General features: G+C 34.7%; 1 protein-coding gene across 1 annotated transcript; it reads right to left on the bottom strand.

The window, feature by feature from the left end:
• Window positions 1-410: 410 nt before the first annotated feature.
• Window positions 411-15,225, bottom strand: LOC143563339 (uncharacterized). The gene is made up of 6 exons (XM_077050902.1): window positions 15,075-15,225; window positions 8,207-8,292; window positions 7,259-8,146; window positions 6,540-7,099; window positions 6,365-6,461; window positions 411-530 (listed from the first exon to the last, which is right to left on the bottom strand). The coding sequence occupies exons 1-6, from the start codon at window positions 15,223-15,225 to the stop codon at window positions 411-413; spliced, it is 1,902 nt and encodes a 633-aa protein (XP_076907017.1).
• Between the last annotated feature and the right edge of the window lie 335 nt (window positions 15,226-15,560).

The raw sequence follows: 15,560 nt of genomic DNA, 5'->3' as shown, positions 1-15,560 counted from the left end.
AGAGAGAGAGAATGAATAGAGATAGAATAATAAACACTATTTTAAGAGAGAGTTTTTTGAATTTGAATTATGGATCTAAATATTTATCTCTCTCTTTTGTTTGTTTTATAGTGGCTGGTGAGGAGGAAGTAGACTTCCATTGGAAGATTCAAAGAGAAACTTTATAGAAGGAGATGTGGATAGCTTGGTTGATGAACACATTAACAAATGAAACCTGGTGTTGACACGTGTAAAGAGGGGTTTGAAGAGGTGACAAGTGGCAGAACCTTGTTCATTTATTATATACTAGGCTAAATGCCCGTGTGACACACAGGCCCGATAAAAATAAATGTGAATACATCAATTTTGAAATTTTAGTATAGTTAATGATATATATGACATAAAATATAACAATAATATTAAAAAAGGTATTACAAATTTCTAAACACTTCTTTGTATACAACATTTGATGTTGTATTTGAAAGATTGCCATCATTATCTAAAGCAACAACTTTGATGTCATCTCGTCTTGTAACTCTTGATAATGCAACCTACAATTGGCCATGAGTAAAAACAGGTTTTTTCAAAAATAAACCAACTCTTGATGGTGACTGTCATTGACTTTTGTTTATGGTCATTGCAAAACATACGGCAAGGGGGAATTGTCTTCTTTGTAGTTTAATGTGCAGTTTTTTGTCAGTAGGTATCAAAGTAATTCTTGGAATATAATGACGATCTCCAATGTGACTTCTGGATATAATTTCTACCTGTATAACACGATTGCCCAATGACACCACTTTAATCTAGTTCCGTTACACATGCCACTTTTTTGGTCAATATTTCTTAGAAGCATTACAGGAACTCCCACTTTTAATATTAAGCTATGTTTTGGGAATCCTGAAGCTTTGATTCCATTAAGAATATCGGGTGAGCACAAACTTTCATCTAAATTCTGATTGATCATCTCTGTTGGACATATACTATCTGAACTTAGATATTCTCTTTGATCACCAGGAAATATTGATAGCAAACTATCATTAATTTCTTGAACAACATCATTTTTTGGAGCCAGTATTGCTCTTTCGTGAAAGAAATTTTGCTTGTTGAAATTATCGATAATACATGGATCAGAGTTTTAAAAAGTAGTTTGGATCCGAGTTTTGTAATACATATTAAAAAAATTATTGTTTTATCTTGCTAGAGAACACTAAATTAGGGTGAAAAAAAGATATGTCTTGTATATATACGGTATAAAATTCTTCTAAATTGTTTGACTTTTTGTTATGTGTAACCATAGCCATATAAATTAGCTATGTATAAAATCCCATTAACTAATGTATGTGTTTTTAGTAAAAGTGTATGAAAACATGCATAACTTAAAACCAAGTATATGTAAAGCCTTTTATAACATGGATAATAAACATATTCTAAGGTATTTGAAGACATCAAAATACGTGTCATGTTTAGAGAATAAAGTTTATAACTATTTTGTTGTAAATCAAATCTATATTGTTTGAATAATGAAATCTTATCAATTGTTTTGAATTTTGTTATGTGTTACCAAATCTAGCTATTTTAGATATGTATCCAATCCCATTAAGTGATGTCTTTCTTGGAATTCTTCCAGATGTGTGATTTTAGAAAAACATTTTGAAAGAATGAGTAGTTCTCATCAACTATATGTCAGCCCTTTTTATAACATGGATAATAAACCTATTCTAAGGTGTGTGAAGACAACAAAGTAAGTTTCATGTTTAGAGAATCAAGTTTTTAACTATTTTGTTGTAAAATTAAATCTTTATTGTTTGAATAAAAATCTTATAAACTGTTTTAAAAAAGTTAACAATATGAAATACGAAAGCATAAATGTTATTTTCTAGTTTTAAAAAGTAGTTGGAATCCGACTTCTGTAATACATATTAAAAAAAGTATTGTTTTTTCTTGCTAGAGAACACTAAATAAGGGTGAAAAAAAAAGATATGCCTTGTAAATATACGGTATGAAATTCTTCTAAATTGTTTGACTTTTTGTTATGTGTAACCATATCTAACTATTTCAGCTATGTATAAAATCCCATTAACTAATGTATGTGTTTTTAGTAAAAGTGTATCAAAACATGCATAACTTTAAACAAACTATATGTAAGCCTTTTATAACATGGATAATAACCTATTCTAAGGTATTTGAAGACATCAAAGTACGTGTCATGTCTAGAGAATAAAGTTTATAACTATTTTATTGTAAATCAAATCTTTTATTGTTTGAATAATGAAATCTTATAAATTGTTTTGAATTTTGTTATGTGTTACCAAATCTAGCTATGTTAGGTATCTATCCAATCCCATGAAGTGATGTCTTTCTTGGAATTCGTCCAGATGTGTGATTTTAGAAAAACTTTTGAAAGAATAAGTAGGTCTCATCAACTATATGTCAACCCTTTTTATAACATGGATAATAAACCTATTCTAAGGTGTGTGAAGACATCAAATTAAGTGTCATGTTTAGAGAATCAAGTTTTTAACTATTTTGTTGTAAAATCAAATCTTTATTGTTTGAATAAAAATCTTATAAACTATTTTAAAAAAGTTAACAATATGAAAATACGAAAACATAAATGTTATTTTCTAGTTTTAAAAAGTAGTTGGAATCCGAGTTTTGTAATACATATTAAAAATATTATTGTTTTGTCTTACTAGAGAACACTAAATGAGAGTGAAAAAAAAAGATATGTCTTGTAAATATACGGTATGAAATTCTTCTAAATTGTTTGACTTTTTGTTATGTGTAACCATATGTAACTATTTTAGCTATGTGTCAAATCCCATTAACTAATGTATGTGTTTTTAGTAAAAGTATATGAAAACATGCATAACTTTAAACTAGCTATATCTAAAGCCTTCTATAACATGGATAATAAACATATTCTAAGGTATTTGAAGACATCAAAGTACGTGTCATGTCTAGAGAATAAAGTTTATAACTATTTTGTTGTAAATCAAATCTTTTATTGTTTGAATAATGAAATCTTATAAATTGTTTTGAATTTTGTTATGTGTTACCAAATCTAGCTATTTTAGGTATGTATCCAATCCCATGAAGTGATGTCTTTCTTGGAATTAGTCCAGATGTGTGATTTTAGAAAAACTTTTTGAAAGAATGAGTAAGTCTCATCAACTATATGTCAACCTTTTTTATAACATGGATAATAAACATATTCTAAGGTGTTTGAAGACATCAAAGTAAGTGTCATGTTTAGATAATCAAGTTTTTAACTATTTTGTTGTAAAATCAAATCTTTATTGTTTGAATAATGAAATCTTATCAATTGTTTTGAATTTTGTTATGTGTTATCAAATCTAACCATTTTAGGTATGTATTTAATCCCATGAAGTTATGTCTTTCTTGGAATTCGTCCAGATGTGTGATTTTAGAAAATGTTTTTGAAAGCATGAATAGGTCTCATCAACTATATGTCAACCTTTTTTATAACATGGATAATAAACATATTCTAAGGTGTTTGAAGACATCAAAGTAAGTGTCATGTTTAGATAATCAAGTTTTTAACTATTTTGTTGTAAAATCAAATCTTTATTGTTTGAATAATGAAATCTTATCAATTGTTTTGAATTTTGTTATGTGTTACCAAATCTAACCATTTTAGGTATGTATTTAATCCCATGAAGTTATGTCTTTCTTGGAATTCGTCTAGATGTGTGATTTTAGAAAATGTTTTTGAAAGCATGAATAGGTCTCATCAACTATATGTCAACCCTTTTTATAACATGGATAATAAACCTATTTTAAGGTGTTTGAAAACATCAAAGTAAGTGTCATGTTTAGAGAATGAAGTTTTTAACTATTTTGTTGTAAATCAAATCTTTGTTGTTTGAATAATGAAATCTTAGATACAATTTTAAAAAGTTAACCATATGAAATATGAAAACATAAATGTTTTTTTTTTCTCATTATAAACAGTAGTTGGGATCCGAGTTTTGTAATACATATTAAAATTATTATTGTTTTTTCTTGCTAGAGAACACTAAATGAGGGTGAAAAAAAGATATGTCTTGTAAATATACGGTATGAAATTCTTCTAAATTGATTGACTTTTTGTTATGTGTAACCATATGTAACTATTTTAGCTATGTATCAAATCCCATTAACTAATGTATGTGTTTTTAGTAAAAGTGTATGAAAACATGCATAAGTTTAAACCAACTATATGTAAAGCCTTTTATAAGATGGATAATAAACCTATTTTAAGGTATTTGAAGACATCAAAGTAAGTCTCATGTTAGAGAATAAAGTTTTTAACTATTTTGGTGTAAAGTCGTAATCTACTATTTGACTATGTATATATCTCAATAAACTATTTGACCACAAGCATTTGTAACATGCATTTAAATGTTCTAAAAAGTTTCATGTATAAAGAGTTTAAAAAGTATTTGATGCATATATATATATATATATATATATATATATATATATTTGGAAGTTGTATATAGAAGATTTGATACCTTGAGTATAAATCATGTCCAAGTGCCTACAAACACAAATATTTAGATGTCTAATATGAGATTTGCAATTAATAATTCAAACCAGTTATAGGATTACCATCATACCGGTATAGCAGCCGTTGTTGTTTCGTGATTGTTGACCATGAAGTCAAGCTTGTTGACCATGAAGTCCATCGTTTGCATTTGAAGAAAAGATATTAAATTATTAAAAATGTTACATTTTAATAAAAATAGTGTAATCAGTTAAAAAGGAAATTAATAATCTTACCGCTTTCTTTAAGGGCGAGTATTTGAAAGACTGTTGACAACACATATCTGGTAATAAATATAAATTTGGTTATATTAGTATTTTGAGATTTGAGATTTTGATATGTAAAAAAACATAACTAAAAGATGTTATACCTTATTGACCATTTGCTCATCATCCATAGTTAGTGGTAATCCAGGTCGAACAATAAGTTCAGTCAAAACTTCCCCTTTTGTGAAACACCCTAATTTTTTTTTTTATATTATAGTTTCATAAAATATATCAGAGTAGGTCCCGATTTACATCCAAAACATGTCACTCGTAGTGACGTTTTATTTTATAAAAATATATGTTGTACAAGAAAACATATATGTTTAGAACAAACTTTATTATACAAACTATTAAACACGAGAGTATGGTTCTCTTGTTAGTCCAGTTCCGTCCATGAAGCTTCAATCATCTACGGGTGTTTTTCCTGAAAACATTTTAAAACATATTTTTATTAGCTTTCGCTAAGTAAGTACACCATTTTATAAAAATATGTTTTATTTTCATTTGAAATTTAACACCAAAATTTCTTGGGATTTCAACACCAAAATCCTTATTTTTACTCCACGTTATTCCTTGGGATTTCAACACCCGAAATCCTTGGATTTCAACACCCGAAATCCTTAATTTTACTCCTCATTATTCTTTGGGAATTCAACACCCGAATTCCTTATGAGCTCATTTTTAACCCATGAGGGTTATTAACTCCCCATTTTTATATTTGGGGTTCTACACCCGAACCCCTTAAGATTTCAACTCCCGAAATCTTTTATATATAGTATTAAAATTTTGGAGTTTCAACTACTGAAACCCTCGGGACTTGTAACCCGTATTTTTATTAGAGGCATACCATCATATTTATTTTAAAACTATAGCCTCTTTTTAAGCCACACATTAATTCATATACTTGGACCCACAATCATTTCTCAAATAATCATATATATGCATATCAAAATAAACATATATAAAACGCTTGTAAAAATAACATGATTATGATCCGTGTACTTACCATTAGAGACAACAGTATATGAGTTCCGTTTCCTAGTGACTAATATGCTCGACAGCTAATGAATATAATTCCCCTCTAACTCGCGTTTACTTAATAACTGAGAAATATGTGTGAGGTATATATATATGCGCAGCCAACAAATCTTAAGGGTGAAGATTCCTCAACATATTATTATTTTTATTTTTCTGCTATAGATACGTGGTCTTGTAACATCATTTACTTGCATATGAAGATTGTCATCTTGCATTCACTATCATCCTTATCCTATTATATTATTATTATTATTATTATTATTATTATTATTATTTAAACAAACACACTATCACACACACACGGCACTTTTTTTTCTTTTTTTTTCTAATTTCTTTTTATTAATAGTAATAACTTTATTATATTCATTTTCTATGTTATTTTAAACGATATTCGATTTACGTCGAACATTCGTTTAGATTAAAACCTTATATCTTCATGAGTCATTTACTTGCTACTTACTCGTCTACTAATATTTGAAATATATATTTCAAACGTTCGTTTAGATTAAAACCTCATATCTTCTTCTCGTACCTTTACTTGATGATATCCTGACCTTAAATCGATCTTTGAGAACCAATTAGCACCTTGTAGTTGATCAAAAAGATCATCAGTTCTAGGCAAAGGATACCTATTCTTGATTGTCAATTTATTCAATTCACGGTAATCAATGCACATCCGCATGCTACCGTCTTTCTTTTTAACGAACAAAATAGGTGCGCCCCAAGGTGAAACACTCGGGCTAATAAAACCTTTGTCCAAAAGATCTTGGAGTTGAGACATCAGCACCTTCATCTCGTTTAGTGCCAACCGATATGGCGACTTAGCCACTGGTTTAGCTTCTGAAACTAGATCAATTTTAAACTCGACTTCCCTTTCCTGTGGAACTCCCGGTAGCTCATCAGGAAAAACGTCAGGGAATTCATTAACAACATGGACTTTATCAAGTTCCTTCCCTTTTTCTTTTGTATCAATTACGTAGGCGAGAAACGTCTGATGACCATGCTTCATATAACTCCTTGCCTTCGCCATTGAGCATATTATGATATCATTCTTCCTTTCTCCGTAAACACAAATTTGTTTTCCAGTTAGTGACAGAAATTGAACGATCTTTCTATTACAAACTATAGACGCCTGATGTTGGGATAACCAGTCCATCCCAATAATTACATCAAATTCCCTTAGTGTAATAGGAATTAAGTCGATAGAATATTCTTCTCCTTGAATAATTATTTTACAATTTCGACATACTTCGGAGACAACAAAGCTCTTATAACTAGCGATTTCGACGTCTAATGAATTTATTAATTTACTTCTACTAAAAGAACTATGGCAAGCAAAAGTCTTGGATACGAAGGATCTACTAGCTCCAGAATCAAATAAAACATAGGCAGGGAGGGAGTTTACGATAAAGGTACCTGTTACGACATCAAGTATAACCTTCGCCTCCTCTGCGGTGATTTGAAAAGCCCTGCCTCGGGGTTTTTGAGCTTCTAACTTCTTCACGTTCTCGGCAGTTCTGGATCCTTCTGTCGCCTTTCCATTTCTTGCCCTCAACTCTGGGCAATCATTTTTCATATGGCCCGGTTTATAGCAATTATAACATAAGTTCACTGGACTAGTATACTCTGGTGCCGTATGCCCAAGTCTACCACACTTATAGCAACTTGGATTCTTATAACGACATTCCCCGAAATGCCTCTTTCCACAAAATTGGCAAGTACCAGATTCCTTCTTTAAGCTAGGTACTTTTGTAGGCTTAAAAATTTTCGATTTCTTTGCCGGTGCTGTAGGAATTACAACATCTAGCTTTCGCTTCCCATCTCTTTCAACTTGTCTTTTTAGCTCCACCTCTCGTTCACGAGCCCAATTAAGAAGCTCCTCGAGACTTCCACACTTTGATGGAGAAATAAATTCTCTTATTTCCGTTTTAAGGATAAGATGGAAACGAGTCATCCACGCTTCTTCACTAGTAAAAAGAGAAGGGCAAAACTTTGTTTTATCATAGAAAATTCCAAATATTTCGTCCACCGTTTCATTGCCTTGACGCATATGAAGAAGTTCTTTGGTGATACGATCAATTGCAACACGTGGACTGAAATGTTTTAGGAAGATTAGTTTGAATTCTTCACAAGACATATTTCTTATCGTTTCCCTACCTTTTTCCTTTTTGACCATATCCCACCAGTCTTTAGCTCGTTCAACAAACTGGTTTGTTGTGAAGATCACTTCATCAGCCGCGTCGCGGTGACACGTGTCAAAAATAGTTTCCATGGCTGTTATCCACCTCTGGCTAACCAACGGATCAATTTCTCCCTTGAATTGTAACGGTTTACAAGCCAAGAAATTTCTGTACGCACATCGTTGGGTTTATACATCCATTCTTGGTGCCGCTCCCATGTTCTCAAGAGGCTTTTCCACAATCAATTCATTCTTTTTCAGATTTTCTTCCAGCATAATTCCTATAGAATTTTGCATTTCATCCAGAAGAAATGGAATATTGGCTTCGAATGCTTTCCCCACCTCATAGCAATTTGCTTACGAATTTCATCAGGTACAATTTTTGTAGCATTGTCTTGATGAGGTGAAGCCGCAGATCTTTCTGAAGCATTATCTACATGCTTTTCTATATTACGGTTTTTAGCAGGATTGGCTTTGCTATTCAAAAGGGGGTTGCGGCGCAGCTTGTTGCCCGTTTGCCTGCCACTTTATTGTAATCGTTTTATAGTAAATTTTTAATTAAATTATTCCATAATCTTATCCCTTCTAAGGTACTTTATTTAAGGCCTTTATACTCCTCAATCTATTGACAATTCTAACAATTTATATAAGGCCATAAAGCACAAAGTACCGTATATGCACATATGATGCAATAATTATAAACACGCAAATGGGGCTTAATCCCTTAACTTTGGAAACTTGACATATTTGGCCCAAAATTCCCGTGATGTTACAGATGGTTTTATAAGATGGAGTGAAGATGGTTGTATAGTTTTATAAGAATGGTTGGTGAAAAAATAAATTTGGGTAAGTAAATGTATTTCTTTCTGTTGGCTAAAACATGCCGGCTTGGTCAAAGATTCTAGAAGAGGTCAACGGCGATACGCGATCGCCGTTGAGCCTACGTCATCGCGTACCGCGATGACGTGGCCTGACACGCCTGACACCTTTTCACCACGTGTCCACATGTGGCACACCGGTCGCCATGTGTCCCGACACGTGGCCACACGTGGCATGTCGTCCTCCACGTGTTAACACGTGGCACAGCGTCTGCCACATGGCGACACGTGGCAGACCTACGTTGTGACTCAGTTGGGCTACGTCGCGCTACGCGACGGGGTCCTTGGTACCCGTCGCGTACCGCGATGGGATCCCAGATTTTGCCTATATATAGCAAGTCCAGGATCTCCATTTGACACACCAAAATTCACACTCTACTCTCTCTCTCTCTAAACGTCTCACTACACCTCGAAAATCGTACCCTCGATCCACCTCGAAAACCGTGCCCGATTCCTCGATTCCCGTGCCATACCTCGATATTCGTACCACTCCTCGACGACATCCCGAACAAGAAGGTGGTGCTGATTTTATATCCCGACAATTATCTCGAAGTGCGTGCCGTGAAGTGTTGGTGCCTCGAGAAGTGTGCTGAAGAGAAGTGGCGATCAAAGCGAGTGTTGAAAAGACTAAGCGGCGTAGAAGTGTTGCTCGAGTATCTAGAGAATTATAAGCCGAGTTAAGGTAAGTGTAATGCCCGACTAAAATAATAATAAAATATTATAAAGTCTTAATACCCTAAGTCGGAATTATACTCGATGCTTATGAAAAGAAAATATATAACAAAGAAAAGAAAAGAAAGAAATATAAAAGTGTATATATATGTGTGTGTGATTATATATATAATTCTTTGTTATGAATATTATTTAAGTAATAAGGGTATTCTTAAATAATAAAAGAAAAAGAATATGTTTCTTAGAAAATAAGAAACGTCGGGTTTTTATAATACACTAAAGGTTTATAAATATTGCTTTTAAAACTAAAGGTTTTAAAGTAAAAGATTATTGAACTAAAGGTTCATCGAGATAAATAAGACTAAAGGTCTTAAGCCGGATTGTATATCCGACTAATAAAAGTTATACTCGTACTATAGGTGCGAGATAACAAGAAAGAGAACGCAAGGACGGTGTTGGAAACCGATCCCGATCAAAGGTGAATACGCCCCACTTTTACAAACTTGTTTTCAAACAAATAAACGTGTTACGTGTAAAACTTTACATGAGGCCACGTGTCTCTAAAAGCATTATGAATAAAAGTAAAAGCCTAGCCCTCAGGCTGTAGTATACGTTTGTCTGGATCCTTACATATGTGGTCAAATGCGGTGGGCACATCGCACCACGCCTGGTCACGACCTCCAGCCACGATGGGCTGAACCAAAGTATGTTCGAGTGAGAATGACCTTGTGTATATTTATGGTACCTAAGTACGTCGAAACGTTGCGGTGTTTTGCTGGGGTGACCTAATGTAGAGACTCGAGTTTATAATGATGCTGTTTTAACTTTGTTATTCCTAAGCCAAGATGGGCCGAGGCTTGCGTAACCCTCGAGGGGTTACAAAGTAAAAGAAAATATTTTTGCGTCAGCATATTCACCAGCAAATGTTTGCTGACGTATTTTTATAACATTTTGCAGGTAACCAATAATAGAGCTTGAAGGACGAAGGCTCAAGAATCCGATGGCTCGGATATTTTGTTGAATATTAAAATATGATGATTTTGTTAAACTTATAAACAAGTAAATCCAAACGAAACTCTCGTCTCGTCTTTTGTAATGTAAATACTTAACTTTTAATCCACATGTTTTATAAAGTCTTCCGCTAATAACCCGTAACCCTGATTTATATACAAATGTGGTACCAACTGTCGAGTCACGCTCCTAGGCATAAGATGGGGGTGTGACACCATCTTCACCATATCAAACTTTGTTAAGATGGAGTGAAGATGGTTGTATATTGAGAAAGTTTGATAGGGTGAATATGGTTTTATAAGATCAAGTGAAGATGGTTGTACAGTTTTATAAGAAAGGTTAGTTAAAATTAAATTTGGGTAGGTAAATGTATTTATTTATGATGGCTAAAACATGCCGGTTAGGAGAAAAAATTGACGGCTAAAAGAAAAAATGATAAAAAGCCAGCTAAATAATTAGTTGAGTAGGTAAAAATATTTAATTTTGGGGACTAAATTTACACCGGCTAACAAGACGACTAAGAGATAAAAAGATAGAAGTCGGCTAAATATTTAATAGAGTTGGTAATGTTGATAATATATTCTATTTTGGCGGCTAAAATTAGACGACTAAATGAAAAAAAGAAGACGGCTAAGTGAAGCTTTAGCCTACAAGCCGATTTGGAGCCGGCTAAGAAAGAATATTAGAAGCCGGCTAAGTGAATAGACACATTTCCCGAAGCCGGCTAAGAGTCAAGGATGTCGGCTAAATAACCATAAATATAGGCTAAGTTTAGCCGCCTTTGACACGTGTCGAATTTTTATTGACTAAAGGTGGGTCCCATTTACTTTTCATAAAATTCCTTTTCCATAAAGTGGCGGCTAAGAATTAGCCGGCTTCGCTGACGTGTCACTTTTTTATTGGTCAAAAACTAAATTATTGGAGAGATGTATGCTAAAATAGGCATGTCTATTTTGAAAAAAAATGGGTCAAAGTTGTCTATTTTTGAAATTTTCCCATATATATATATATATACACACTAGTAGAAAACCCGCACGATGCGGCGGGAACGATACAACACCAATAAACAAACACAATCACCTAGTTGTCGGCCAACGTGTCAGCCATAGTTGACTACAAAGATATAGTTAATTGCCGTAAGTCCTAGTTACAGTACTTTGAATTCCATTGTTACAATGTAGTAGCACTTTGCTATCTACAAAAGAAAAGTATTCTAGCATACATACACACATGATTCATATGTACATATAACGTTTTCAAATTTCAAGTATACATTCACCCAAAAGATAAACATAATATCAGTAGCTAACATGATATGAATGAAAAAAAGCGTGTTAGGTCCTTCGAAACATCTTCTAACCCTCTTGGCATCGACTTAAGGATCACATGATTGACCAGCGCCTTTTAATATATAGTAACATAATTAGTTTAATTATATTAATAAACTATCATAAGAAAAGTAATAAATAGTACCTTTTACACTGCATCTAAAGAATTATGTTTCCTCTTCTTTTTTCTTATATCTTCTAGTAGGTATCTTAACTCATTCAACCATATCTTTCTTCTTTGTTACCTGTACAAACTGAACCAACATGAATGAGGGTATGTCCATGTTTGTTTGATTTAACTTTTAACCAGACACGAACATATAATCAAACAAACTTTTGTATTCATGTTCATTCGTTTAAAACCTAGACGAACATTCCTTCAAAATATGAACACACAAATTCATCGTTGTTTTCAAAATCTACTACGAACCAATCTAAACCGGTTTCCAATCACACTAAAGTTGGTTCAGCCCAAACTTATTTCCATCTTGAAGACCATTTTTAAAAGTAAAACTGACCATTTTTCAAGTAAGACTATAGGCAAATTTATTGACTTGACTACTCGTGTAAATTACCTAGGCATGTGATACCTGACACATTTTTGAAATTTAATCAGTGCAGCTGTAAGGCCTCGAACTCGGTGGCCCTACTTTAACGTCAGATTAACTCATAAACATAGTTCTTACAAATCAGAGTTCATTAAAACTTTCGTAGAAGCGTTAACTTAAATTATTCATTACAAAACATTTAATCTTTTCTTGGAAATCATAACATAAAACATCTTATTTAAAACAACATTTCTTCCATCTTCAAATGGATGGCAGCCATTCAATCCATGCCATGTGTCATCCTCATGCTAGCTCTTTAGTCTGCCCACCTGCGCGCATACTAAAAGTCAGCTACGCTGAGTGAATTCTAGTTAATCAAGCAACTTGTCACACAACCACTACATGCATTTATATACATGTCTGAACCCTATAACAAATTGGACCCTTAACGAACTAAACCCTTAACGAACTGGGGGTTAATTCGACAGTTCTCCCTTAATGAACTACTTTAACGAATTGGAGCTAGTTCGTCATTTATTCCTTAACGAAAAGGCTTAACGAACTGTGTCTGCTTCGTTATCTCCCTTTGACGAATAGCTTTTAACGAATCACCTTCTAATTTGTTAAATCTCCGTTAACGAACTAGGTTTAGGTCAGATAATGTCGCTAACATTCGTTACCTCGTATTCATAACTCCGACGCCGCCATTGCCGGAAAAACGAGATCTCGCCGGAAAAGCGAGATCTCGCTTGTTTCACCACCGTTTTCACAGTTTTTCGTCCCGTTCAATCCAGGTCTGAGCTAGGGTGATCCCTAAGCTCATCTTAGGTTCGGTTTATACCCGATTCCACCCGAATCTCGTGACTTTAACGGTTTTAACGGTGTCGGCTCGTCGTTTCGTGACTAAATCTAACGGGTTTGAGTATAAACAACATCATACTATCATACCTCTGGTCGGGATCGGCTTGTCCTCTTGGTTTTGGCTAGAAAGAGAGATATATGAGAGAGAGTTAAGTGTGTGTTTTGGTGGTGTATGGAATATATGAAATGAAAGGATTAAAGGGTGATTTAATGCTTAAATATTATGGATCATGGGCTTGAGCCCATGGTCCATCTTCCTTCCTTATTACCCAAGTCCATAACCCATATCCATTACCCAACACTAGCCCGACCCATATTAACTCCTACTTTATTTATTATTTCTCCGCTAACCCGAGTAAACTTTCTCACCAATAATAATTAATATAATTAATATTATTTTTAGAAATTTCGGAATGTTACAAGTCTTCCCCTCTTAAAGAGGTTTCATCCCCAAAACCTAACTTATTCCTTGTAAAAGGAACACTTCTTATATTCGCACACTTCATTGAATCGCCTTCGCTTTCTGGGTTATCCTTCTTACTCCTGACTTGTAGTCATCGAGCGGTGATCATGTGTTTTAGCTATTAAGGTAGCTTGTCCATGAGGCCCTCGATGTACCAAGTCTTGTCTCGTCTTCCGAAGAACCTTGTCTTATATAATAACGCTAACTCCTAAGGCGACGCTTTACCATCACACAACTATTTATCATAACCTACATGCATTCAAGATAATTCATAAGTCGTTCATACAAAATCACAAGAAAACACCACTCATTCATAAAATCAAACATAAGAAGGAAATCATCCAAGCTTGCCAGACAAACATAGGTTCATACTGTAACATAAAACACCCCTTAACAACACTAACATAAAACAACTGTGACGAGCCACTTATTCTTCCGCAACCTTCTCAGTGACCGATAAATCTTCCTCTTACGCGTCACCCCTTCTTCCCTCCACCGCCACAGCTTCCTTTCAATCCCTAGCTATGTGACCTGACTTACCACACTTGTAACACTTCTAGTCCTCGGTGCATTCACGAGAGATGTGTCCCTTCCTCCCGCGTCGGTAGCACTGATTTGGACCAGCCTTGCATTCCCTCAAGTGCATCTTCCCGCACACCTTACATGCTTCCTTTTCTGCCATCTTCTGTGTCTTTCTCCCCGCATACTCCACAACATCTGAAGGCCATTGGTTTCCTTTCCCTCCTTCCTTATCTTTCACTTCCACATCATCTGCCGCCAGATCATCATAAATCATCTCTGCTAACTCAACTACAGACTCAAAGGTAGCAGGTTTGTTAGCCCTGACTAACATGCGGACCTTCTGGGGAAGTCCCCTGACGTAGCACTTGATCCGTTTCACCTCAGTGTTCTCCATGACTGGCACCTACCTATACATGCGGTTAAATTCAGTGGTATACTCCCGGTGTGTCATCTTGCCGGCCTTCAGATTTAGACACTTCATCTCGGCCCTCTCCACTTCGGCATCATCACATAACCTTTTCATCACTAACTCCTTCAGGTCATTCCACCTCATTGCCTTAATCTCTTCTCGAGTCTTCCTTTGTTCCACAGTTTCCCACCAGTACATGGCCTCATCTTCAAATGACTGAGTAGCATAACCCACTGCTTGGTCGGGACGGCACTCGCTAATTCGGATAATCTTGTCCATTGTGGTTATCCATTGCAAAGTAGCGATTATGTCTCCTACACCAGTCAGCTTTGGCGGGTCACACCCTTTGAAGGACTTGTAGTTGCACCCACCTCGGCCCATCTTCTTGTCATCAACTTTCACATATTGATCTTCGCTCAAGTCACCCTTCTCCCCTTCATCATCTTTCTTACCATTCTCCCCTGATCTCTCAGCATTTCTTTCATGGCTTCCAGCAGACTTCTCAGGATTCCAATCCTTCATGGCAGTTGCCACAGCTTGGGCAATGGCAGCTTGAATAGTAGGGTCAAGTTGATGCCCCTCGTTGTTACTCGGATTTCGTTCAGCAACACTTTCTTCTCCCCCGGCGTTAGCAGCTGATTCAACATAGGGTTCTCGGACCACCCATGGCCTACCACGACGCCCCGTACGCCCTCCCGTTCCATCAATCTCTCTTGCTCAATCCATCGTATTCTAAAAGGGAAAACACAAAAGTCATCACTCAAGGAATTATTTAGCACGTGATTCGTAAAGTAAGTAGCTAATGACATTGATCAAGTTTAATTAACTATTTGCATTAATCCTCGGGTTCTACATAC

The sequence above is a fragment of the Bidens hawaiensis genome, unplaced genomic scaffold (genome assembly GCF_021521415.1).
Source record: "Bidens hawaiensis isolate Kalapana, Puna unplaced genomic scaffold, B.hawaiensis_p1.1 tig00021362_1, whole genome shotgun sequence".
NCBI classification, from domain to species: domain Eukaryota; kingdom Viridiplantae; phylum Streptophyta; class Magnoliopsida; order Asterales; family Asteraceae; genus Bidens; species Bidens hawaiensis.
This window is presented reverse-complemented; position numbering and strand designations above follow the sequence as displayed.

What these genes read in the sequence shown, in the direction of transcription:
- LOC143563339 (XM_077050902.1), bottom strand. Translation starts at nt 15,225, where the DNA reads ATGAAGGATTGGAATCCTGAGAAGTCTGCTGGAAGCCATGAAAGAAAT. An exon ending in TGACAAGAAGATGGGCCGAG is followed by an intron (nt 8,293 to 15,074) that starts GTGGGTGCAACT and finishes AAAATTCTATAG; the next exon opens with GAATTATGCTGGAAGAAAAT. An exon ending in GAGCGGCACCAAGAATGGAT is followed by an intron (nt 8,147 to 8,206) that starts GTATAAACCCAA and finishes TTACAATTCAAG; the next exon opens with GGAGAAATTGATCCGTTGGT.